The sequence below is a fragment of the Lathyrus oleraceus genome, chromosome 3 (genome assembly GCF_024323335.1).
Source record: "Lathyrus oleraceus cultivar Zhongwan6 chromosome 3, CAAS_Psat_ZW6_1.0, whole genome shotgun sequence".
In the NCBI taxonomy this organism is placed as follows: domain Eukaryota; kingdom Viridiplantae; phylum Streptophyta; class Magnoliopsida; order Fabales; family Fabaceae; genus Lathyrus; species Lathyrus oleraceus.
The window spans coordinates 384,299,503-384,326,859 of record NC_066581.1 but is presented as its reverse complement, the minus strand read 5'-3'; the positions used below and the strand labels follow the sequence as shown (position 1 = coordinate 384,326,859).

At 35.7% G+C, this 27,357-nt stretch overlaps 1 protein-coding gene across 3 annotated transcripts; it reads right to left on the bottom strand.

The window, feature by feature from the left end:
• Window positions 1-2,730: 2,730 nt before the first annotated feature.
• LOC127127845 (uncharacterized) lies at window positions 2,731-8,620 on the bottom strand. 3 transcript variants are annotated; one of them, XM_051057124.1, is made up of 9 exons: window positions 8,112-8,620; window positions 6,570-6,719; window positions 6,164-6,378; window positions 5,615-5,685; window positions 5,346-5,505; window positions 4,562-4,733; window positions 3,981-4,139; window positions 3,436-3,524; window positions 2,731-3,094 (listed from the first exon to the last, which is right to left on the bottom strand). In XM_051057124.1, exons 1-9 carry the CDS (start codon window positions 8,413-8,415, stop codon window positions 2,999-3,001), a joined length of 1,416 nt encoding a protein of 471 aa, XP_050913081.1. In that variant the 5' UTR covers window positions 8,416-8,620; the 3' UTR covers window positions 2,731-2,998. The 3 variants fall into 3 exon arrangements, with proteins under 3 accessions (XP_050913081.1, XP_050913083.1, XP_050913082.1); XM_051057126.1 differs by having other exon boundaries at window positions 6,570-6,757; window positions 8,112-8,320; XM_051057125.1 differs by lacking the exon at window positions 2,731-3,094 and adding an exon at window positions 3,116-3,321.
• Between the last annotated feature and the right edge of the window lie 18,737 nt (window positions 8,621-27,357).

Genomic DNA, 27,357 nt, shown 5'->3' with positions numbered 1-27,357 from the left:
TGGTCACTCATGTCCATTGCTTAAATGCTTTGTTTGTTTGTTGTATGTGAGGATGCAATTGTAAGTCCCTGTGATGTGGCATTTGTATTCCTATGATCATCCTTTGGAGGTTGGTATAAGTCTAGATAGATTGGCATCCGACATCCAAGTTTTGTTTTACTTTAGGAGGTTGGTGTAAACCCATTTATTGATATCCGATATCCGCTTTTTGCTTTTGTGAGATTGGTATAAGACCATTGATGGCATCCGGTATCATTGTTTTGTTTTAGGAGATTGGTGTAAATCCATTTATTGGTATCCGATATCCGCTTTTGTTTGTGAGATTGGTATAAGACCATTGATGGCATCCGGTATCACCTTGCTTTATTTTTATTTGTTTGTTGCCTCATTCCTAAGGACACACTTGAATCATCTTCTATATGATTTCAAGAGGTGAACCTTTCTAAGAAGTTTTATATTCCATCATCCATACTATCTTTGTCATAAACCTTTTCACACTTAGCTTTCAAAATTTTTGACTTGTTGTGCAAACATCTCATCCTCTTTTTCAAATTAGAAACCTGGACCCTAAGTCCTTGACTTTTCAAACTTCACTTTTTATAACACTTCTTTGAATCAATCTTAATCATACCTTGACCATATTTTGTGAATAATCATAATCAATTAACTTCACTCATTCAATTGTTTTGGCTTTGTCCATTGTTAATATGTTTTCATACATTAGCCTTAGGTTTCAATTACCATGGTGGTTGATGTAAATCTTACCTTATCCTTAGTGAGTTGATTGTAAGTCTTCCATACTTATTATAGGGTTAACCCCTCACTAGTATGTTGAAGCCATCCTCGCATGGTGGATTGTTGATGTTGGTTGAGTTTTCTCCCATTGGTAATGAAAAGTCTTAGTGCTCTTGTGTTTTAAAATTGAACTCATTAATTTTTGGAAATCTTTTAGCCGAACTACGACGTTTTGATCCTTACCTTTGATGGAAGGTACGTAGGCAACGGGTTCATCCGTTCGAACACAAAAATAACTAACTTGTACATTCTTTTTTCATCATCCCATTCATGTTTGCACAATATGTCAAAACAAATAAACATTTTTTATACAACAAGTGTGAAAAGGGCTCCCTAGGAGTACCTAGGACGTAGTAGGTGCCTAACACCTTCCCATTGCGTAATTTACCCCTTACCCAGATTCTCTGATCTTTTTCATTAGTTTTCTACGTGTAAAACTTCTTAGGTTTTTGTTCGCTTTTTAACCAGTCCTTAGGATAAATAAAAGTGCGGTGGCGACTCGATTCATTGTATGCTTTGCTTATGGTTTAATCAATAAATCATATAGCGACGAATACACCGCTACACCTATCAAATACATTGCTCAATTAAATAACCTATATAAACTACCTATTGCACAACCTATTGCTCAATTTATGTATAGAGAAAAAAAAAGTATAGAGAAATAAAAACACTTACCAAATGTGAGTTTTATGTTGAGTTCTTTGATTGATTGGATGTTGAGATTAGAAACTTGAAAGTGAATTGAGAGTTTAAGAGTTTGAAAGAGTTTGAGATTTTGAGAGGGTTTATGAGTTTGAGAGAGTTAAAGAGAAATGAGGAAGAAGAAAAGTCTGGCGCATATTTGATTTAAAACGCGTCAGAAGATGCATTTTCGTAAGTTATATGGAAATGCATTTTCGTATTAATTTTTTACATAATAGTAAGATCTAGCTAAAAAACGAATGAATTATGTGTGAATAGGGTGCATCCATATGTATATCTTCGTATTGCAAGAGTAATTTTGATTTTTCACTTGGGTGTGAGTCACATCTTAGGGTGGAAAAAACAATTCTCTAAGATTTTCAATCCTCCGTATCAAGAAAGGGGCGAGATCAATTTTGACTCATCAAATTCAAATTTACTTATTACTCAAATTTTCAAAGAGAAATTACACTCACCTTCCTTGAGATTTATTAAATTGGCATCAACACCCTTTCTAATTTTAAAATATGCTCTAACTTTTCCTGATGTCTATTAAAGTAATATTTGTCTATTAAAATAACACTGAGACCCTCTAATTTTTACTGATAACCAAAAATCGTAGGTTTAGATGACATACACCTACAATGTTTTATTTGTTACTAAAAACTACTATTGAAATATATAAGCTTTGGGAAGATTATTGCATATTTTAAAATTAGAGGGGGTGTCAGTCCCATTTTAACCTCCTCAAGAGAGGTAAGTGTAATTTTCCAATTTTCAAACTCATTCTGATGTTTTACTGATTGGACAATCACCTCTTGGAACAAAAACAAGGTGCGGTAAATTAAAGTTACTATTCTTATGTTTGAGTTACAAAATCCCCAGATAAAATTGATCAAGCTCATTCGGATGTTTTACTTATTGGATAATCAACTCTTGGAACAATAAGAAGGTAAGATAAATTAAAGTTACTATTCTTATGTTTGAGTTACAAAATCACCGGATAAAATTGAGTCTCGAGTCAATAGAATTGATTCTGAAGAAAAGCAAGACTTCCTAACTGGTGCAATGAATAAAATCAGTTATAGGTATGAAACCCAAAATGTTGCATATTCAAACACAGACTATTTACACATTAAAAGCGATTTTATTTTGACCATCTACCAAAATTAATTTTCCAGAACTCAGCTTTAAAATTACATTTTTTTAAAACTTTATTTCAAGTCAAATATGCAGAACCAATTCTATAGAAATCTAAAGCAAACATATCATAAATGCTGTAACAATAGATGAGTATTTTCTGACAAAGTTGAGTATTTTCTGACAATTCTTTCACAAGTTTATTACTTTGAAAAGGGACTAGTTACTGTAAAAAAATTAAAGGGATGCTACAAATCAAATAGAGACTTCAACAAGGACACAGCTCACTCAGAACTGATACATCAGAATTTCAAGTGACCGTGCATGCTTTCACATCCTAAGCCGCTACTTATATATAGCACTCATCTATCGCTCGCATTTACTCAAGAGCTCGATCCACAGCAAAAGGTGCACTGTCAACTTTTCCTGTACGGCCCAACACCACATCAACGACCATTTCAGCAGTCCCCAAAGCCTGGAAATTTGTCCGTATTAGAAGACTTCTTAAGGCCAGCAAAATTTTAAAAAAATGCATTTCCTCAAAAAGAAGTCAATTTCTGAATGAATCCCCTCACTTCTCTTGCTGTACATATAAAGGCTGAATCACTAAAATTTCCCTCCCTACAAACGCGATAACCATATTTAGCTCCCTAACTCACTCTCCCTTAACCTTACTGATTCTTCTCGAATATCCTAGGTGTCCTATAAGCATTGAGGGGTCCATCATGTCTTCCATATGTGTCATTTCAACATATATCAAGATAATGCATCCATGTCTCCTTTATATAACAAAATTAGGAGTATTTGAAAACTCACCATTGAAAGTCCACCCCCTTCATGTCCAGCCGCAAGGTACACATTTGACAAGCCAGGCACAGGCCCAATCATTGGCTTACCATCAGGCACTGACAGGGTAAAACATTGTGCAAGTCAAATATTGCATATTGTGAAGATAAATTTTGCAAACTGCTATTTAGTACGAATAACAGGGAACAAACTGATTATGAATCAAAGCAGATAAATATTTTATTTCGTAAGATTCATAAAACTCAAAGGGACAATCAAAACATTATCTAATGGTTCACTAAAATCGTAATAACTTTACATACTATTATAGTTTTAGTAATGAAAGTAAAATATAATTGAACTTTGCTACTTAGTTAGAAACTTCTGTACAAACTTTGATAAAGAAGATAAGGACTAACCATACACCGGAAGGGAAACGTAAATAATTATTAGAGCTGATAAAAAAGATTCTTGCACTTCGTAAAAATTGTTTCGTAGTCTTTAGCTTTTAGCTTTTTGCAATATAATACAAATAGATGAACTGCATTAGATTGCAAAGAGATAATGTAACTCACTGTATGGCCGTAATCCTATTCGGACTTTTCTACTTGCGCTTAGGTCTGAAAGGGAAAGCATTCTCAATTTGGGGAAGAACTCTGCAACCCGCTTCCATATGAGATTGATAACAGACTCATCCGAATCAGTGTTGAACCCGACAAACTCCCGGCTACTCCCTTTAACAGAGAAAGTAATTTGGTTTTTTACAACAATAATAAGAAAACAATGTTAGAATTCTAGAAGATAATAGGAGCATTTACATCAACTGCCAATTTAACCTAAATCATGAACTTTTAATTTTTATTTTACTCAATATCAAGAACTTAATCAATAACTAACAAAACAGTTGTAAATAACGTATACTATTTACAATTTTGAAATATATCAGAAATGTTTTCTACAAAACTATTTATGAAAAATGTAAAGGAAAACAAGAGATCAAATGACTGCCACTATATATTTTCTTTTAAAAGAAAACATAATAATAACGCAAAAAATAGTCAAAACCTATAACAACATACAGAATCGCCTCTCTTAAATTTTGGAATATAAGCTTCCAATTTATGGTATATATAATAGTCATAAGAGAGAAGCTTACCGATAAGAAGATTTCCTGCTGCATCTATTGTTGCTGTCATTGAAACTGATAAGTTCTGTTCATTGTCAGATGATTCCAAACCAGAAATAGATGGATGGTCAACATAACCTGCCTCCATCAAGCCATGGTTCAATTGAAGAGAATTGAAGTTCTGAAGTGCGAGTAGGTGACCCTTCACGCCAAACAGAATAAATAAAATAATACAGAAAACAATCAGACGACAAAATAAATTGATCAGATCAAAACATTTTATTCATTTTAAAGGGTTTAGTTTTACTCATGATACGACAACATTCTATTTGCATGACCGTGAACTTAGGATCAACAATCCAAACATTTTTGTTTGGGCACTGACATGTTTTAGATGAGTGGCTAGAATGCCCTAGCAGAATTTCAGAATCCAAAAGTCAAAGCCAACTAATATCCTGAAAGTCCTATGACATAACAAAACTCAAAATACAAAATCAAGTAAGACTAAGGCTTGAAATTTAAAACCAACCTTTAATTTTAATTTTGGAGAGAAGCATTATTGTAGAAAAATGAAAGTTTAGAGGGAAATTTGAGATTTGAATGTTGAGAATGATTTTTCAACAGAGTACAGATAAACAAATTCCACAAACCAAAGAGTACAACTGCGTAGTCTTTGGTAAAATAAAACAAACTACATAGTAAAGCATACCAAAGTGCTTAGTAGTTAGTAGACTACATTGTTTGGAGTAACGAAACAATGAAGGGATTCAAAGGCGTGCAAGATTGAGTCAGTTCAAGTTGTATAAAGACACACCTTTCTGGGCCTTACAGGAACCTGAAACTCCATTCCCCAATTTCTAAACAAATCCTGCATCAAAGAACCAGTCCAACAACCAGCAGCAACTATAACTGCCTTCTTGCTGTATAATGTATTCTTGGAAGTCTGAACAGCTTCAACACCATTGCCATCTGACCTGAACACAAAACCGAACCGAACATGGCATTTACTCAACAAGGCTTATTTATCTACCACCTTGCTTTCAGTGCTACCATAGTACAACAGAAGGGAAAAGGAAATTAAACCTGATGAAACATTTCACAGGGTCATCATAAAATTCTGCATATCTTCCTTTTGATGCAAAGTTCCTGTTAGCCTACATATACATAATGAAATTGTTACTATGTGTCTGCAATCATATAACACTGATATTGACAAGTCTGTAATAAAGAAAATTTTAAATCTATACCTATATATAAAGTGGATACCGTTTTTTGTGTAGCTTTTTTCCCTTCAATTTTTCCCATCATTTAAACTATTTTATTTACAATTTTATCATTTTTTACCTAATCAAATAATTGAACTAGTCCCAGTTTAAATTTTGAATCAAAATCTAATTCAATCCTTAAATCAATCAAATCTAAACTAATCCTAATTTAATTTTTGAATTAAAAATTAGTGATTAAAATAATAATACTAACTGATAGAGTTTTGTCCAAAACTTCAAGCTTAATTTTTCACCATGAAGGAGGTCGACTATAGTTTTGATTCGACATAAGCTGTCACCATGAAAGAGGTTGCTAGTATTGATAAAAGTAATGATACCCAGAAAAAAACAGACCAAGAATGCAAACCTTTTCAAGATATGTAACAGTGCGATGAGCATCCAATTGACAATCATCGGGTAGAAATGCAGCTGCAGTATCTTTATCTACCAACAGATCAGGTTCCCGTTTAGACAAATCCCTGCTACACAAGTACTCTGCTTTCAACCCAGCCTCACTTAGCTGCTTCACCCTCCCTTTTAGCGTGTCTGACTCTGCAAAAGTTCTACCAACTAGTAGGCTCCCTGTAGATCATAAAACTTGTTTATCATAGTATTTAATCATTGAGAGGCCTGAAAAGCCTTCAGCATGATTATAAAGTATTAATGCCTCAGGTATATTACTACATGGCACTATAGAAGACATAAAACATCTCCAACTCACAATGATATGAAAGCATACAGAGAGAAATTGAAGAAAGATAGTGCTATTATACCAGTTTTTTTCCAACCCAACTCTACCATAGGATCCAAGCCTTGCTGTTGTAGGTCTTCTGCCATCATCGTCCAAAGTTGATGGCTTCTCATAGAAAGATCCCATGTAGCAGTCCCAGGTGTTTTGTGTGTCATCCATAGATATCCCTGCCCTAGAACCAGCTCAAATTCCAAAACAAAGGAAGAGATCCTACAATTAATCAAAATTCAGCATGAAACTATGTGTTCTTTTTTTTACTTCAAAACACAAGGTGGAAAAATGGAAATCTCATCGACACGCCAAAATAATTAAAACAACCCAAACAATCATAACATATATAAAGAGAGATTAATAAAAATAACTCAATGTATTTTCCGATTTACAAACACATCCAACCCATATTTGATCAAACAATACGTGTGTGCTTGGTGAAGATTGAATGATCACACATTGTAAAATGTTATTAACTATAAGAACATATTTCAAAGAAAGAAAGAAAGAAAGGAAAGTTATTGAGCAATTTAAAGGATTAAAATATTCCAAAACCCATCCCCCAAAGTAAAACACATCCATAAATTTAGGCAGAAATTGCACGCGGGTATATGCTTAATTGACACACATACTCACTTTATTTTGAAAAAACATTAACTTCATCTTAATTACACATATCAGTGGGTAACATTTAAACAAGACGGATGGGCGTGTGGTTTGTGGTGTGTGTTTATTTAAAAACTAGAAGAACTGTGTACTAGTTAAGCATAACTAGTTGACTCTGATGCAATTTCAGCTAAATAATTCAATCAGGAATCCAAAGCCGAAACCATTGAAAAGCTCAACTTGAGAAAACAGACACATATGAATCACCACTTCAGTTTCTGAAAACTACTAGCATCAGGCGGTCTCAAAAGTTACAAGATTTCACTAAAATAGAAAATGACATCAGTCTCGTTCGTTCTTGAGTCCTTTTCGTTCATACATTGTGTTATGTAATGAAAGACTCGTGTGATCGATTATTTTAAATTTTCTGGACCATTTCATAATTTCAACCAAATTGTTTTAACAACAGTTTCGTACATTAAATTCGCATATCACTTGATATATAGACACGTAAAACAAGGCACGGAAATATTAAGTAACAAAAACATCACTTAGTGTGTATTTTGTTAGTGATTTTAGAGATGAAACAAATGAGTTATGTCAACACGCTATTTAATATAACCTGTTACCAAATAGCTGCTATAACAAAGTTATAACATACATCATTCGGTCACTATTATAGGCAAATTTGACTTTTTTGTTTCACTTATCAAATGATGTATGATGTATGATGTATCTAGTCCATATATAATACAGATATCAATTGTTGAATGATGAGAGGGTGTAATACCATAGCAGAATTTGAACAAACACCTAGTATGCATCCCGCAATTGATGAAACAGGGAAATAACAAACACGGTAAAGTACCAAACTAACTAACAAAACATTCAATCAAGGATTAAACTAACTGATCAAAGACGCATTCAACGACTAAACCAACTAATATAAAGATATTAAATGGTATACCTGCGCCAGTGGCACCAGAACAAGGAACACCTTTATCAACAATGGCGACTGATAAGTCCGAATCCATCAGAAACTGGCGAGCAACGGTTAAACCGATGATACCAGCACCGACTACAATAACATCAAACGCCTGATCAGAAGATGAGGACCGAGTCATCCGGTTACCGGTAGCGGGGAGTTTGTATTTGTAGGAAATGGATCGGTTGGTTAGTGATGAAGAGGAATGAGAGGGAAAAGGTGAACAGTGATTTGTGGAAGAGAAATTGAGGATGTAGTGAGGATGATGCAGAGTAGCCATGTTCATTTTCTTCTTGGGTTGATCGATAAAATTATTAATCAAATGCAGAAGGTACAAGTTGTTGTTTTTAATATTTGAGAAGATGCGATTTCTTCTTTTTTTTTAAGACTCGAAAGTCTTGCGATAAAGTTGGATTTTACTCTTGACTGCTTCGAAGGGATGAGAAAGAAAGAAAAAGAACCGGTTGATGACGATCAAAAGTATTCTCACTTTTTAAAATTGGAAATTGGAGATAAATATTGTTTCACAAACTCTGTCTTCTCCCACACATGGGTTCCACTGGATTTTCTAATTTGTCTAATGGGCCCTTTTGGTTTTGTATTTTTTTAAATGATTTATGTAGTGTAACCAAAAATATTTCTAAAACTTTTTTTATAATAACTTTCAATTTTATTTGAGTAGTTATTGTTAAAATTTTATTTTAAATATTTTATTATTTTATTAATTTATTATTTTATTAAAAAATTAAATATTAAAATTCAAAAATTATTTAATTTAAAATTATTTCAAATAGTTTTTATAAAAATTATTTTTGGATACAATTTTTTGAAAAAATTGCAATTTCGACTATATTTTAATGAGATTAATTACTATACACTGTCAGTGTAAAAAGTTTTACACCGTCGATTCATCGTCATCATCCGTTTGTATTACTTTATAGATTTTTGAAATAAAAATCAAACTTCTTTTAATATCCGACGGCTATGATTAACTGATGGTGTAAAATCTCTTTACACTGTCAGTATATTTCAATTAAACTCTATTTTAATCTTTAAGAATGTATGTTTATTATGTTATAAAATATCAAAATAAATCTTTTAATTTAGAAAAAGCAAATATAATTATTTTTTAATATTTTAAAGAACAATTTTAAAAAAAATATTTTCAAAAATACAAAAAAAAACATTATTTTTTTAAACAATCTTACTGATATTACAATTCTCACTTTATTATACCTTGCATCTTGCACCTTAGTAATTAATTTCATAATGCTAATAGTAACCACTTTATAATTTATAGCACTCAATTTTTGTACTTCTTTTTTAATTATTCTAAAAAAATATCTAAAAAGAAAAAAAATCTTATATTTATAACTAAAAGTTCAGTAAAAATACGTAAAATTAAAAAGTGAAAAATTGAATGTTACACTGAATTCTTTTATTTATTTAAAACACCAATGTGTTTTATACCGAAATAATTGAAAAATTAATTGTGTGTTTTGTAAAGTTCGGTGTATAGGATTTTTGTTCTTCTCCTTCAAAAATATGGTGGCCTTAAATAAGTTGTTAAAGTACTCACAATGGATGCATTTGAGATAAACGATTTTGTTAGAAGATGTGATTCATTGTTTAAGCAGACAAATACGTGTTCGACAAGGTTATGTTCAACCCAGTCGAGATAGTTGAAGTTAACATATATGTTGAAGTGTGTAAGTTAGTGTTCGACTCTCTTAAATACTACATTTTGTAGAGTGTATGTTTGTTGCCTATAAATAAACATGTTATGATTTAAACATATAACAACTTCACATTAAGATTTTTTCTTTACACAATATACTTTCTCTTATTCTTTCTTTTTTTTCTTCATCATTCTCCTTTAAAATTTTAAGTGTTCCAATAAATTGGTATCAACGAGTCCGATTGCGATTCAAAGAGAATTTGTAATGGCAAATAGTAATACAACATCAACATAATTTCCAGTGAATCTACCGGTTTTTCAAAGGTGAGAACTGCGAGAGGTGGGTTGCGTAGATGAAGGTCGTCTTCAGAATTTAAGATGTGGATGAAATCGTGAATGATTGAGTATCTGCATTGAAAGCAAATGCAAATGATGTTCAGAAGGCTACACACAAGAAACAAAGAAAGAAAGATGAAAAATCTTTTTTCTTGATTCACCAGTGTGTGGATCCTAACGTATTCTAGAAGATCATTGAATAAGAAACGTCCAAAGGAGCATGTGAAAAATGAAAGAATGTGTACTACGAAGATGAAAAACTGAAGATAGTGAAGGTGCAAACGCTGAAAAAGTTGTTTGAGATAACACAGATAAAAGAAGATGAATTGGTTGTTGATTTCTTTTCAATATTAGTAATACTCACAAACCAAATGAAGGAGTGTGGTGAATCAATCAATGATTTGCAGAAGATTGAGAAAGTGTTGAGATCGTTGACTGCAAATTTAGATACATTGTAGTTTGTATTGAATAGTCTAAGAACCTAGCTGAGATGAAGTTAGAAGAACTTCAAACTTCATCAAAGGCCCATGAGATGAGCCTGAACCAGAGGAGCGTAGAAAGGGAGAAGGTGGTTGAACAAGCATTACTAGTAAGATTCATCAAGAACCCTGGAAAAGAAAAGGCGAAGCAAAAAAATATTAATGCAAATGATGAGAAGTCAAGCAAGAATTCAAAGACTCGCTCTAATTCAAACAAGAAAGTCATGGGCAACAATTACTCGGAAAAGAAAGTTGACATGAAGAAAGTATAATGTTACAACTATCAAGGATTTAGCCATTATGCTCGATATTGTTGAATAAATAAGGAGTCAAAAGCAAAAGATAATGAGTAAGTGTAATATGCATACACTGGAGGAAGTGACTCTGATGATATGTTACTCATTGCCACACATACTGTTCATTTCTCGTTAAAATATCTTGGATGCCTCAACTATTTCTTGGGTGTCGAAGTAATTCCTTCCATTGTGAGTATGTTTCTTTCATAAAGGAAATATATCATTGATCTGCTACATAAGTCATGCATGGCAGATGTGAAACCAGTATCCACTTTGTTGTTTGCAATTGTTCAATTACTCAAGGATTCTGATGATCTCCTGCCTTCTCAAATAGAGTTTCGAGCCCTAGTTGGAAGTCTTCAATACTTGAGTCTTACACGCCCAGACATCGCCTTTAGTACCAACAAACTGAAGGTGGCAAGAAACACAAGAAATAGGGGTTTGAACTAGGTTTCTAAAAATGAAAGCTTTTTAAACAAACCTAAAAAACAGTAAAGAAAGAACAAAAATAATGAAACTGTTATTTTGATTCTGGTTTGTTGTTAACTAAGCTACCTCGACTCTACCCGTCAAGATGATTTTGCCTTGTTAACAAGGACTTAATCCACCATAACCAAACTGATTACAGACACACAAAGACTGTCCATCAATACCTTCTCGAGTAATTCTGACTATACCCTAGTCACTCAAGGAATACAACTCAATCAACGAGATTACAATAATTATGTTTACAAGATTGCTTCTAAAAAAGAAAATTACACAAATTTCAATACAAAGTATTTCTCACATAATAACGAATAAAAGTTGTATGTGTGTTTCCTTTTCTCTATACGCAATAATATCCAGTTCAACAAAAATGTTGTGTATTAGCGTGAAGTAACAAAGTGAATTAACAACCTATTCAATCTTCTGAGTCTCCTTTATATAGGCAATGAAAAGATTCGTTTGAGGGTAGAATTGGAATACCAAATTGCAATTGCAGCCTTGCATAACAGCTTACAAAATGGGGGGAAATGGTAAAATAGTACAGTCCTTAGCCCACAAAACCAACATAGTGGAAGGAATATTTGATCTTGTACTATGTACTATTTTCCTTATGCAAAACCTTTTGATCTTATCTTCTAATCTTGTGAGGCTTATGAATAAATGTTATTTAAGCATGTTTAGAAGGATCAAGAGTCTGGTTTAGAGAAACTTCAGAACCTTGGTCTTTATAGTCTTGACACAGTTCCTTAAAACCTGGTCTTGAAAGTCTTCAGAACTTAGTCTTCAAAATCTTGTTACGCTGTCCAGAATGTTATGAGTGCAGAATATTGAAAGCTTGAAAAACCTTCAAAGGCTCTTCTATCAGAATCACAGTTAGAAGCTTTAGCACAAACGTTCATCAAAACTGTTGTCTAAGAGCGTTCCAGAACTTGACATAATCTTGTAAAGCACTTTAGTATCTCTTCAGAGTCAAAGTGTTTTGCGTCTAAAGTCTGATGACGTAACACGTCAAATCTTCAGAATCAGAACCTGTAACACCCCAAACTGCTTTCAGGATTATCGACTAACCCCACAAACATCGGGTGTTACAGAACCTGTTAGCAAAAGCTACACACAAGACAAAACCATTAGGGTACAAAATTATTCTCTAAGAAACAATGTATTCTTATCGTCAAAAATAAAGGCTAGATGCATAACCAAATCTTGTTCTTACAATCTCCCCCTTTTTATGATGACAAAACCATGTATTTCGATGAACAATTTTTACTTGGTTAAATCACATAAAAACATCAGAGTGAGATTTGTAAGCTCTCAGTGAATTTTATGCTATTAAAATTATTTTTTGGCTTAGAATTTCAGAGTTAGGTTTGCAAGCTCCCCCTGAATTTAAGACTTCAAAATAATCTTAACATGTATAAAATATCTCAATCAGCATGAAATAAATAACTTCCTGGATTGCAGAAGCCTGGTTACAAAAGTAACTTACCAGAGTGCATAAGCCTGGTTACAAAAGTAACTTCCCAGAATGCAAAAGTCTGGTTATAGAAGTATTTCAGAATTTGACTTTGCCATAAGTATCAGAAAGTCTGGTTATAATCCTTTTAATCAGAGCTTGATTTTTCAGAACTTGTATACGCCTGGTGTTTACTGTGAAATTTGGTAAACAAATACAAGTTTCTATTAATACTTAAGGCATCAAACTCGAAAATCTCCCGGAACATATTTATGTGCATTTATGGTTTTGAACAACATTCTATGTCAAAATCAAATGGTAACTTCTTCGATTTATTTCAATGTTGCTTTGAAGCAAGATTTGGAATAAAAGATTTTCAGAATAAAGATTGAAGACAAAATGCAAGGTGAAGTAGAAACATGAACTAATAAAGTGAAATCGAAAGGTAACTCGATGCATAAAAGATACTTAAATGTGAAAAGACTTGAAATTTATAAATTGTGGAACACATACGTACATTTTTCTCACTCATTTCTCAAATACGCAGATACTTTGAGTTTACATAATATGTGTACAATTGCGGACCCCTTCCCAAATGAACATGAGTCCCTTTATATACTACTCTAAAATAACTACCCAAGAACGGTCGACTAACCCTATCATGACACGTTTCATCCCTATGCAGCGGTTCTCTCCAAAGAGCCTCCACGTGTCTTCGAGTAATCGTCTATGTTAAACCAGTTCCCGCTCTTTTAACACCATTAAAATATCTTAACTATTTTTACTAGTCATCAAGAACTAACTTCCCATTTCACAGTCTTTAATGTCAACCATGCTACGACAACCCACTCTAGCATTTTCCACATGCATTACTTAAGTCGACATTGTCCACATTGTCCATAAATTTCCCCCAAAAAGGTCATGTTTCGATCTGAAACAAACAAGAGAGACGTGGCCTTTTTTATCACATTTTTCGACGCCTTTTTCGCTTCTGTTGATGTCATCGTCATCATTACCCTTTTTACGGCGCATTGTCATTTTCCACGAGATCTGCTTAGAATCTTATCATTACTCATACTTCCTAGGAGGCTGTGGGTTTGCACGTATTCCATAACTGCTCCTATTCATATCCATGTTATGCTTTGTAACCCCCTAAAACGCTATAATCTCCCCCAAGTGGACGCCCATGTTTCTGACTCAGTACATGTATTGAGAAGCTTATAAATAACATTTTTCAATTGCTCTCTTCTTTTTCCTTATTTCAACTCCTCTTACAATTTTTTCTCGTGCATAGCAATAAAACCCTTTAACTCTTTTTCTTTGTAACAAAACTCCATTTCCAACCATGGCTTCCAATCAAACAATTCCCTCTAAATCTGACATTGGCAAAAACCCATTGGCCTTCACAATCTTACCAAACGAGGATGAGGAACTAAGAGACTACATTCCTGAACCTCCTTCATCAGATGAGAAAACTGCCATTTGGGAAAAATAAGTTCTTATTCCTTATTCTCTGCATAATAAATTGTACGCCTTTTTGGGACCTTATCCTACCAAGAGGTCACATGTTGGAAAATTTTCATGCTTCTTCTCAGGCTATTCAGCCATTTTGCCCTCTGCATTTGAAGAACGCGCTCTCGACCTATCTTTCATGGTCATACCTACCCGTGTGTTTCGATCAGCAACTCCTACTATAAGCAAAATGTATATTGTCTGGCTCGATAAGGTTCAATCTCAAAGCAAGGAACTGTGGGAGAAGTTGGGCATCTACAACATGGTTAACATTTCTAGGACGGGTCCCAAATATAAACCAACTATGATATTGGCTTCGATCTTCTTCTGGGAATGATCGACCAGTACTTTCCAACTTCCGTGTGGCATGTTAACACCACCTTTGTTCGATGTAGCATCCATTACAGGTTTGAATCCTCTAGGTGCAACCTTCGCTTCAACCCTAGAAACCAAAAATGAATTCACCATCGAACGCTTTGGTTACAAGAACTTTATCCTCAATAATCAAGATAAAATAAATGACGAAGTCTCTGACCAGAAGCATATAGCCTTTCTGACCTTTTGGCTATCATATTATGTCTTCTGCTCTAGCTCTTTGCAGGTATCCAAGAAGTTTGTTCCCTCGGTCATCCAACTGAATGAAGATCGGAATATTTCTTTAAGCAAAATCCTTTTATCCAACCTCTACCAATCGCTTAAAGAGGCTTCTTACAAACCGAAACACCTCCTTGAGATCAATAAGTCATTCTTAGTTTCAGGTCCCTTTTGGCTCCCGCAATTATGGCTGAATGCCACTTTCATACCAAAACTCCATGTGACTGCCTCCCAAGCTTTACTGTTGCAAGAAGAAGGTTGAGTCGTCGAGGGTGCTAGGTTGGCTTGGATCACCCCCCCAGTAAAATCCACTCCCAAGGATCCTCATCATGTATATCAACTTATTTCTCGACTCTCCAGTTTTTGACGGATCAATGGTTCCTTTTGTGGATCACCTCTTAGGTCCATCCTGGCTTAGAAACCGGTTTCATGGTGTTTCTCCATCATCCACTGCTATGTTGAACTCAGTTCGAGCAACCTTCCTGACCCCCACACTCTTGTCAACCAGAATTGAAGTTGGCGCTCCTGGTTATGGCTTTGTCGGTTATCAACCTAACATAGTAGTCAGACCGTTTGGCTTCAGCCAATTTTTACCTGCCTCTCTTTATGTTTAGAAAGAAGATATTTGTTGGTCAGAATGCAAATTCAGCTTTGAAGACTCTAAAGCTTGCACTACTTGTAGCGGTGTATTCGTCACTTTATGATTCATTGATTAAACCAAAAGCAAAGCATACAAAGAATCGAGTCGCCACCGCACTTTTATTTATCCTAAGGAATGGCTAAAAAGCGAACAAAAACCTAAGAAGTTTTACACGTAGAAAACTAATGAAAAGATCAGAGAATCTGGGTAAGGGGTAAATTACGCAATGGGAAGGTGTTAGGCACCCAAAACGTCCTAGGTACTCCTAGGGAGCCCTTTTCACAATTGTTGAATGAAAATGTTATTTGTTTTGAAAATATTATTGTGCAAACATGATTGGGAAGATGAGAAAAGAATGTACAATTTAATATTTTTGTGTTTGAACGGATGAACCCGTTGCCTACGTACCTTCCATCAAAGGTAAGGATCAAAACGCCGTAGTTCGGCTAAAAGATTTCCAAAAATTAGTGAGTTCATTTTAAAACACAAGCCCTAAGGTTTTTCATTACCAATGGGAGAAAACTCAACCTGAATCAACAATCCACCATGCGAGGACGGCTTCAACATACTAGTGAGGGGTTAACCCTATAATAAGTATGGAAGACTTACAATCAACTTAACTAAGGATAAGGTAAGATTTACATCAACCACTATGGTAATTGAAACCTATGGCTAATGCGTGAAAAACTTAATACGAATGGACAAAGCCACAAAACAATTGAATGGGTGAAGTTAACTGATTATAAGTATTCACAAAATATGGTCAAGGTATGATTAAGATTCAATTCAGAAAGAAGTATTATCAAAAGTGGAGTTTGAAAAATCCAGGACTTAAGGTCCAAGTTTCTAATTTGAAAAGACATGAAGATGTTTGCACAATAATTATTTCAAGTTTTGAAAGCAACATGTGAAAAGGTTTAGGACAAAGAGGGTGAATGGATAATGGAGTGTAAAACTTCTCAGAAAGGTTCACCTCTTGAAATCATATAGAAGATGATTCAAGTGTGTCCTTAGGAATAGGCAATGAGCAATAACAAATAAGCAAAACAAATGATACCGGATGCCAATAGCTGGACTTATACCAATCTCACAAACAAAGGTGGATACCGGATACCAATAAATGGGTTTACACCAGTCTCCTAAAATAAACAGGGATATCAGATGCCAATAAATGGACTTATTCCAATCTCCTAAAGCAAAACAAAACATGGATATCAGATGCCAATAAATGGGCTTACTCTAATCTCCTAAAACAAAACAAAACATGGATGTCAGATGCCAATCTATCTGGGCTTACTCTAACCTCCACAAGATGATCATAGGAATACAAATGCCAACAACATGGTCTTACAATTGCATCCCCACATACCACAAACAAACAGAAGCAATAAGCAACGAGGACATAAGTGGCCAATGAAATGGTCTTACACTCAATCCCTTCCAAATCATAGGAACAATGGCCAACAAGTGGACTTATAGTTGATTCCTCAATGGGCAAACAAAGATGGATCACAAAGATATGAAATTATGATCATGCAATAATGAACAACTAATGATGATAAATGCACAAAGGCAAACAAGCAAACATGTACAGATGAACCAACAAGCAATCAAACAAAGTCATTTAGCACACACTATATCCAAGCAATTAGGCTCAAGCAAGGGTTAGACTTTAAAGTCAACTGGAATGGGGTAAGTGTGCTCTTAACCTTAACATTGAGAGTTAAGGTGAAGCAGATGAAAGGATATGAGGGGTGTGCCTCATGCTCTTATCCCTGGTCAGGGAGAGCTTCAAATGATAGGAGGTGTGGGAGTTCAGAAAGTTGGAACTCTCTCCACAAGTTAATGACTCGATAGATCTTGGGTTAAGATCCACAATGCTACAACATGTAATGTGAGCAAAGGGAAGACACACAGAATAGTAGGAGATGGACTACACATCTCTTTTATCTACCAATTGCCTTATCAAAAGGACTTTTCCTGCTTGGGGACAAAGATAAACAATCACAAACATTGCCTCTTAAGGAGGACTTCAGACAGGTGCCTGGCCAAGTAACAGGCCAGGTCTTCCAGACTACATGAAGAAGAGATGTTATACCTCAATGCTTAAGCTATCAAGCAAAGCAAAAGCAAGTTCACAAAGGAACTATAGCAACTAAGGTACCTGTGGAAACATCAAACAAATCAGTATACTATACAGACAATCAACCAACAGTTAATGCAACAGACAACCAATATAGGCAAAGGCATAAGCCACAAGTCAATCCCAATTGAATCAACTTCAACCTACAAAACACACATTAGTAAGCAAAAGCAAATATCAAATGCCCTCAAGATAAGGCATCATCAATTGTGTAACTTGCATGTGTAACCTGAAACAAAACTTCAAACATGAGAGGCAAACCCTTAGGCCAAAGCCTAGGGTCAAAGAGGAGGGAAAAAATTTAAAACAGAACATGAAAATTCACAAGAATCAAGTTTAATCAATCAAGAACAATGTCCAAGTGGTCTCATATCAAAACTATGCACCAAATCCATTTCATAAACAAATCATGCCAAAGTATGCAAGTTGGAATCACAATGGGGTAAACAGAAAGATCACAAGCATATTAATTCCAAAATGACTCAATAAATTCCAAGAAAAATCATGCCTAAGCAGAACATATCAAATGAGCAACATACCAAAAATCATGGCATTTGGATAAGTGGAAGCATGTCAATTAAAATCAACAAGTCAAGGTATGCAAAAACAAGCTCAAACAAGGCCACAAATGGTGCATCAACTTAAGGCAATCCTAAAACAGAAATTACATAAGATAAATGATCCAAACCAAAGCCAAGACACACTTCAACATGTTAAGAATCAATGTACAAAATTTCAAGTCCATATGATAATGCATGAGAATTTCACAAATCATGGAAGTTGAACACTCAACAAAAGTCCAATTATGACCAACCAGCAAAGAAAATCTCAAACAAATAGGAAATGGATCAAACAATTCTACAAAAAATCATGCTCAAACCTAACATCCAGAAGCAACAACATGAAAAAATTCAGATCATTTAGCAATTATTTGGTATGGTAAATAAAATCAGCAAGTTGGACAAGAAATGGTGTGACACACATTGTCACACCTCCATTAATCACATCATATCCCACAAACCAGAAATGCAAAAATAGCAAACTCAATGCCAAAATGCTCATCAAGGTGTCTAGTTTATGCATGTAAAATTTCAGCTTCATTGGATCAAGCATCATTATTTCATGAAGGAAATGGCAAGCAAGGTGCATGAATGTATAAGCAAGAACAAACCCTAGGCAATTTAAAAATCCAACCGAGCACAAATTTCGGAAAAATCATCATAAAATAGTAGACAACATGAGGAACATTGTGCAAAAAATTTCATGTGACATGGATCATTATTTTGAGAGTTATGATTTTTTGAATGGAAAGAAAAAATTAAAAATCATGAATGAAGGCATATGAACATGTGAAGCATAAGTGAGAAAAATGCCAAAATGCCAAAATGGAAATGCACTGGTCCGGATTCGAACCGAAGGCGAATTTGAAACTGGATGCGCGCCAACGACCAAAACACGGTCGTTTTGCCTCAAACCCTAGGCGCATGCACAGCCATGCAAAGCCAGAATCCGCAAGTAAGCTCGAAGAACTCGCAGGAAAAGGCACAGGAAAGCCTATGAAGGTTGCGGTAAAATCCGCAGGAAATTTCCAGCAAACGAAGAACGCGATGAAGATCTTCATGATCTTCATCCTCAATTTCCAGAAAATTCTCAACCTCTCCAGAAACACAAATCAAGCCATGCATTCTATAGATCTAACATCAAGCATCAATAATCAACAATTAACACATCCAAAAACACTACATCAAGCATGAATCGATCAAAACAAAAATCATCCATCAAACTTCAAATCAACCGTTCTCTCTCATTTTGGCATGGTTTAACACGATTTAAAGCTCATAACAATCAGCAAACAAAGATCTATCGCATCATGTCAACTAACAACAAAATTATGGAGGTCGAATTCTAACCTCTTGTAGAACAGAGCTCGATTCAGCTGCAATTACGGAGTTGTGATGCTTGGAAATTCTTCTTCAATGCTTACGAAGTTCATTGGATGAAGATTGAAGGCTTGGATATGCACGAATCTTCAAGAACTTGTAGTTGCCATGGATGATGCAAAGCTTCCTTGTGCTTGAATGTTGCTCGAATTCCACCAATTCAATGAAAGATCCTGCTTAAAATCAGCTCAATAACCAGAATCAAACACAAAAATGCAATGGTAAATGAAGAATTTGGAAGAAAAGTTTGAGAGAGAAAATTGATATTCTAGATCTAGATCTTGAGAAATGAAATGTTGTTACCGATTTTCTGTTATGTTTAGGGTTATATACTACCTGTTAATCAAGCTAGTTAATCATGATTAAGCAAAATGCAATGGATTAAGTGAAATGGGAGTGTTATGCAATTTGGCCAAAATACCCTCACATGTGCATGGCATGCTACAGTACTCGTGGCTGCATGAAAATGCACTCAAAATGTGATTTTTGAATCAAATGCAATGGAAAAATGTAATGGCAATGCATATTTTTTAAATTGGAGATTTCCCTCCAAAATTCAAAATGAATTCAAGTGAAAAATGCATTATTTTTATGGTGAGATTTGATGATTTATGATGCATGATTATGATAGTAGGGATCAAGAGAAAATTGCTCCAAAAAGAACCACATGAATTGGCCTTTTGGTTCAAAAGTTATGCAAGCTTGAAGTTCAAAAATCCATTGACAATGATTTGATCATAACTTGCCAACCACAAATAAGAAATGGATGTTCTTGGACTTTTTGGAAAGGTGAGAGCAAAATCTTCAACTTTCATGTTGGATAAAATTTCATTTGAAGCATTCTTAGACATGTAATCTTGAGGAGAAGACCTTTCCATTTTTGGCAGTTTGAAATTACAGGTCACTTACTATTTTTGGAAACTTTTTGTCTGACCTCAAATTCTTCAATGATGATCTTTGAAATGTCAAATGAGACTTGTATGGACATGAATGTGACCTTTCTAACCATCTCCCACCATCAAATCCCTGATTTTATGTACAGTTGACCACAATTGACTTTGCTAGGGTTTTGGTTGACTGAACAATGCCTTGATGAATTTCAAGCCTCTACCACTTGAGATCTTGATTCCCAATGATATCACAACTCATATGAACTCTTGATGAATGATCATGGTGCCCAAATTCTCAAGAATGGCCACCATCTATAGCTCAATGACTGTCTTTGACTGGTTTGACCTAATGTTGCTTCAGCTGCAAGTAACAAGGTTAGATGACATATTTTTGTACTTTTGGTTAGTAAACAAATGAAAAGCAATGACATACATATACAAAACATGCTTGGTGATCAAGAACCACACTCACAAGATAATCCACCCACAAGGAAGGCAAAGGTGTCCAATGATCCTTGAGGCAATGATATGATATGATATGATGCCATGAGGGATCTTAGGGACAAAATTGGGGTCTTACACTACTTTTTCCCGCGATCAGGTTATTCAACTCCCAACCTTCCAATTCCAGCAATCATTCTTCGTAATAGCTGAGTTCCATAACTGGTGGACAAAATATTTCACCAACCATTTCTCAGAAGAAGATTTCTGCAAAAGGCTTTCTCATGCTCTTTCCAACATGCCAGAGCATCAAGAATAACAAGGTATACTTCTCGATTAATATCTTTAACTTAATTTTGTTTACGTATTTCTCATCTTTTGATTGTCATATGAATCAGAAGCCCCAGCTGATGACAACGTCGAACAACCTTCCGACGCAATGAAATCGAGGCGAACAACAGAGACCAAGAAAAAAGGTATTCCCTTCTTCTTCAAACATTCTCATCATCTGAGTTATTCTTTACAGGCTAATATTTTCATATCGAAAGTGTGACCCCGGTTCCCCCACCAAACACTCAAAAAAGAAGAAACAGAAGCATGTCACCACTTCAACCCAAGTACTACGTCAAACTTCAACTCAACTTGTTATCCTATCCCTTTTTCTTTTTATGCTTGTTTAAATCGACCTACTATTTTCATGATCTTCCCCCATTAACCAGAGTTCAAGTCGATGAAGAAAGTTTAGAAGAACCTGACAAACCCCTCATCTTTTCAAGATCGAGGCCTAAAGCTCCCCAAAAAACCAATTGTCAACCATAAGAAGAAAGGAACTCCCACCAAGCCCAAATAAAAACAAGGCCATGATACCACCATTGTCGTTCCTTCCAAAGTCACACAAAACGAAGGTAAAAAACAAGATGAGACTCCAAACCTTTCACCTCTTTCTAATGAAGCACTCAACCAACGTCAACACAAATCAATCGAAGAAGCACAACCCAATGTCTCCAAGGTATGCCACTATTTTCCTGTATGTCTTAAATGTCTCCAATTCAACTTCAAAAGTTATTTCTTTCTCTTTTCAGGAAAATCCAGAGATACAAGATGACAACGAAGCGATCCCAACAAGTATCCCTTGATTCGCTTCCTCCGATAGAATCTCACACATTCACTGGTCATATTTTATTGACTCCAGTTTTTCAAATGTTCACATAGCTCCCCAAACAACCAACAAAACGCCAATCGTATCCACCCAACCGCCTCCTGACGTGGTAATTGATGTCTAGTTGAAATCTCCCCATTGCATGGAAGAGATAGAAAACAACACTGCATCCATTCACGATAACATTGTTCAAACTGATTTTCAACCTAACAACCCAACAAGAAATAACGAAGAGCAAGTTATGCCTAACACCGAAATTGTGCCAACCAAAGAAACGCCTCAAACTGGTCACAAAAAACCTGAGCAAGTTCATACCGACGTGTATGATTCAATGTCGAACACCTCTCTGAGCACGACAAATATTATTTCTCTCAAGAGAAAAAATCCCACTGAGGCTCTTAAAAGGTTGCAGAAGCTACGCATGCTGTCAATGGATTCTAAATCAGCTCATTCTTTTGATGCATCACTGGCTGATACTGACAGTGACTCGGTTAATATTATTGTTCAACAACTAAAATCCAACATCTTTGAAGTCTACCTTTTTGCTGTGATCAATCACCATTTATGCTAGGTATTTCACTATTTAACCGTAAATAAGTCAGGTAAACTGCGTAAACTTAAGCATTTTTAGTTAGATATAAGCTCAATTCTATAATATAGAGTGTGTTGTTACTTATGAGTTTCTTGAGGATATTTTACACTTTTGGGTATGTTAGCAGGTCAAAAACTAGTTTGGAAGCTCAGAGAATCAAACGTCAGATGCGAAATTGAGCTAGAGCAAGAAAACGGAAGAAAAAAATCAATTCTTGGAGAACCTGCTGCCCATACGCGTATGGCCTTACATGATACGCGTATGGACCTTCCCAGTACGGGTAGCATACGCGTATGACCAGAGGGGTGGAATATCAAGCAAAAAGACAAGCCTCTGGTGATACGCGTATGTGAGTTAGCAATACGCGTATCATATACTGTCATACGTGCAATACACGTATGAAACAGTGCAATACGCGTATGAGACTGGGCAATACGCGTATGAAGCCCAAAATCAGGAAAAGTCCAACTGAATAGCTATTTAGAGGGGAGACCACGATTTTCCAAGGGTTGGACAATTTTTGGAGAAAGAGGGGACGCGTTTGAGACCTGGAGACTCTACGATTATCAGAGGATTCATATGTTCAAGAGTTTTCCGACGATTGAAGATTGATTCCTCAAGAAATTCTGTAATGACAACAATATTAATCTTTGTTTTTATTTCGATTATGAGTAGCTAAACCCCCCATTGCTAGGGGGGTGACCCTGATTCTGAATGTGACAAATTTTATGTTTATGAGTGCATTGACTATTTCTTCTTCTCAATTGATTTATTCTTATTACCGTTCTTTATGCTTTATTCGTCGGACCAACGAATGATGATTAATATGAATAGTTTAAGCTGGACAGCAATTATTCATTTATTTGTATAAGAACTTTGGATAGTAAAGATCGCCTAGGACTAGGGATTTTCTGTCTGGCCGGAAATTCTTGATATTCGAATGCTTGAGTATGAACTTAATTATTTATGGACATAGTAATTAGGTTACATAATCAAAGGTCTTTTCACTAAGGACTTAGGAATAGATACCCTTGAGGACCGGAATCAATAGGACGAGATTATTATCAAAGCCTTCATAAATTATATCTGTTCCAGGAAGTTTCATTCACCGTACCCTAGAAATCTACTCTAATTTGTCTCTCGTTCAACCATTTTATTTGTTTTATTTAATTGCTATTGATAGTATAATTACTCATATCACAAAAACCAAAGGCTTTTTGTCTAATTGAAATAATCAATAAACTCTGTATCGTCAAGCAGTCCTTGAGATCGACAAACGGGGAATTTCCCTTTTATTACTACAGTGAGAAAAATAGTACACTTGCTATTTTCCCATCAAGTTTTTGGCGCCGTTGCCGGGGACTGCCAAAGATAATAGAGTTTATTAATTTATTTTCAATTAGAATTTTGTTGCTCTGCATCCAAAATTTTATTTACTGTTAATTTTATATTTTTTTATTATTATTATAACTAATTTCTGTCTAATCTGTGTATGCGAGGTAAGGCCTCAGCTGATTTTCATTTTGACGCAGAACCAGAGAAAACATTGCGCGCAAAGCTCAGAGAAGCTAGAAGAAAGAAACTGGCGAACTCTGACACCGAAGAACCGGTCACACCTGGCACACCAGGCTCTGTTCACTCCGAAAAATCTGAGTCAGACACAGATTCACATCCAGACACTGTAAACATGGCTGCAGACCCACCCCCAGCGGAAAGACTTTTAGGTGACTATGGCAGACAGAATAACCCAGCAGTGCGGTTGACCATTGTTAACCAACCTGTTAATGTTGCTCACTTCCAGTTACACCCCTCAACTATCGGTCAGTTAGAAAGCAAACCTTTTGCAGGAAAGATCAATGAGGATGCAAACAAGCATCTGCAGAGGTTTCTGACTATGACTACATCATTAAAAATTGATGGGCATTCTGAAGAGGCAAAGAGATTGGTCATGTTCCCATTCACGTTATCTGAGGATGCTGAGGAATGGTTCTATTCCCTACCCGCAGGAAGCATTACTACTTGGCAACAAATGGAAACAGCATTCTTGAACGAGTATTTTCCTGCTTCTGTGTATATCCGTAAGAGGCATGACATTGTGAATTTTAAACAGAAAGACGGAGAGACACTTGGAGATGCATACAAAAGATTCAAGAGATGTTTAGTTGCATGTCCTACACATAATCTGGATGCAACTGAACAAATGCAGAATTTTGTAAACGGGCTAAAGATGAGAACGAAGCAACTCATTGATACAGCTGCTGGTGGTTCATCTAATTTTTCAACAGCAACAGGTATCAAAAAGATCATCGAAGCTATTGCAGCGAATGAGCATTTGGAATTATATGACCGCACTGTGAATCAGCCGGAGGGAAAAATTGACTTGAAATTAGCAAATCAGGTAGTGAAAATGGAAGACCAGATTGCAGCTGAGGTTGAAAGAAGATTAAAAGCTATGAATTTAGGTACCCAGACTGTTGCTCAAGTTCAACCGGTTCAGACCATGATTTGTGAGATTTGTAGTGGACCACACTTTGCCATGCATTGTGTTGCAACCGCAGAACAAGTGCAAGCTATAAATTACTTGAGGCAGAATAATCCCTACTCAAATACATATAATCCGGGGTGGAAAAATCATCCTAATTTCTCTTGGAAGGATCAGCAAGGTGATATTCAGAAGCAAGGACCTCCACAACAACAACCACCTTACCAACCACAATATCAGTCGCAACAGCAACCTTATCAGCAACAAGTACCAAAGAAAGCGGATTGGGAGATTGCTATAGAGAAAATGGCGACTCAGGTTATGCAATTCCAGGAAGAAACCAGGAATAATCAGAAAAACACCAATGCATCCATCAAAAATCTGGAAATTCAATTGGGTCAGATAGCACAACAGATAACAAATTCTCAAACACCGGGCGCATTACCTAGTGCAACAGTGACAAATCCGAGGGAGCACCATAATGTGAGTGCGGTAACAACAAGAAGCGGAAGATCTGTTGAAGATATTAAGAAGAAGGATGAAGAAGAAGATCAATTGCTAGAAGTGGACCTGGAAATCTTAGAAAATAAGGCACCACCTGAGGAAGAAATTGTAATACCGCCGGTGGTACAAGAAAAGCTCACTGCACCAAAACCCATCATTAAGCTTCCATTCCCACAAAGAAACAAAAAGAAGAAGCAAGATGAGAAAATTTTTCAGAAATTCATGGAGTTGTTCAAGAAATTAGAAATTAATATTCCATTCTCTGAGGCACTCGAGCAGATGCCTATCTATGCGAAATTCATGAAAGACATCATCTCCAAGAAGCGCACCACTGACACTGACCCTGTTATACTAACTGAAACTTGTAGTGCTATTTTGCAGGGTATGAAGATTCCAGTGAAGAAGCCAGATAGAGGTTCTGTGACCATCCCGTGTACCATTGGAGATAGGTCCTTTAAAAGGGCGCTGATTGATTTGGGGGCTAGTGTTAGCCTTATGCCTTTGTCTATTTACAGGAAGCTAGGAATTGGAAATGTTCAAGATACCAGAATGACACTTCAATTTGCTGACCACTCAGTGAAGAGACCTTTTGGGGTAGTTGAGGATGTGCTGGTCAAAGTTGATAAATTTGTTTTTCCTGTTGATTTTGTAATTTTGGAAATGCCAGAAGATGAAGAGATACCTCTGATTCTGGGCAGACCTTTCTTAGAAACAGGTAGATGCATGATAGACATGGAGGGAGGTACCTTGACCCTAAAGGTATATGATGAAGAGCTCCGAATTGATGTCCGAGATACTATGAAACATAAAGAGAATATGTGTACAAACCACTCCGTGGAAGTAATTGATCAAATTGTAACTAGCACAATTCAAAGAAAGCTTCCTGAATTACCGTTGGAAAGAGTTCTTAGTCTGTCGGTCAGAGAGATTGAGGAGAAGGATGATGAAAAAGAAAAAGAAGTGGTAAGGAAAGAGGTTGTAAAGTTGTTAGATTCGGGAATGATTTACCCCATTTCTGACAGCTCGTGGGTAAGTCCTGTGCATGTGGTACCAAAGAAAGGAGGAACCACAGTAGTTTTAAATGAGAAGAATGGTGACACCTTCAAGGTTAATGGTCAGAGGTTGAAACTATATAATCCCGATGAAGGGGGACCAATTGAAACTGTTAAACTCATCTGAGTATGAGGTGTCCCGTCGAGCCATGCGACGTTAAACGAAGCGCTGCTTGGGAGGCAACCCAAGGGAGGTTTGAAATTTCTTTGTGTATTTTTCTTTTTGGTTTATTCAGTTTTTATTTTCTTTTGATTTGATGTAATCGCCTATTATGGGTTGTCTTAATCTAATGAATTTGATTTTGTTTACATACATTCTCCTGTCTATTTCGTTAGATATGTGCCTATGTCTGGCTAGTGGGTATCTTGATCACTTCCACCAAATACTTGGGTGTTCTCTCATTCAGTCCCCTTGACTGTAGATACTGTTGTTTATGATTGGACGCACTGGTTAAGATTAACATCAGAACCACGAGCACATGAGCTTTGAACTCAGAGGTATGATAGAACAAGTCAGCTTAACCCGTCCTGGTGAGATCAGAAAAAGCCAA

Bases quoted from the DNA above. Each gene is read 5' to 3' on its own strand.
- LOC127127845 (XM_051057124.1), bottom strand. From the start codon at position 8,415: ATGAACATGGCTACTCTGCATCATCCTCACTACATCCTCAATTTCTCT. The intron at 5,506-5,614 runs GTTTAATTTCCT...TTTTGTGTTCAG, and splicing joins CCTGTGAAATGTTTCATCAG to GTCAGATGGCAATGGTGTTG. The intron at 4,140-4,561 runs GTAAGCTTCTCT...TCTCTGTTAAAG, and splicing joins AGCAGGAAATCTTCTTATCG to GGAGTAGCCGGGAGTTTGTC.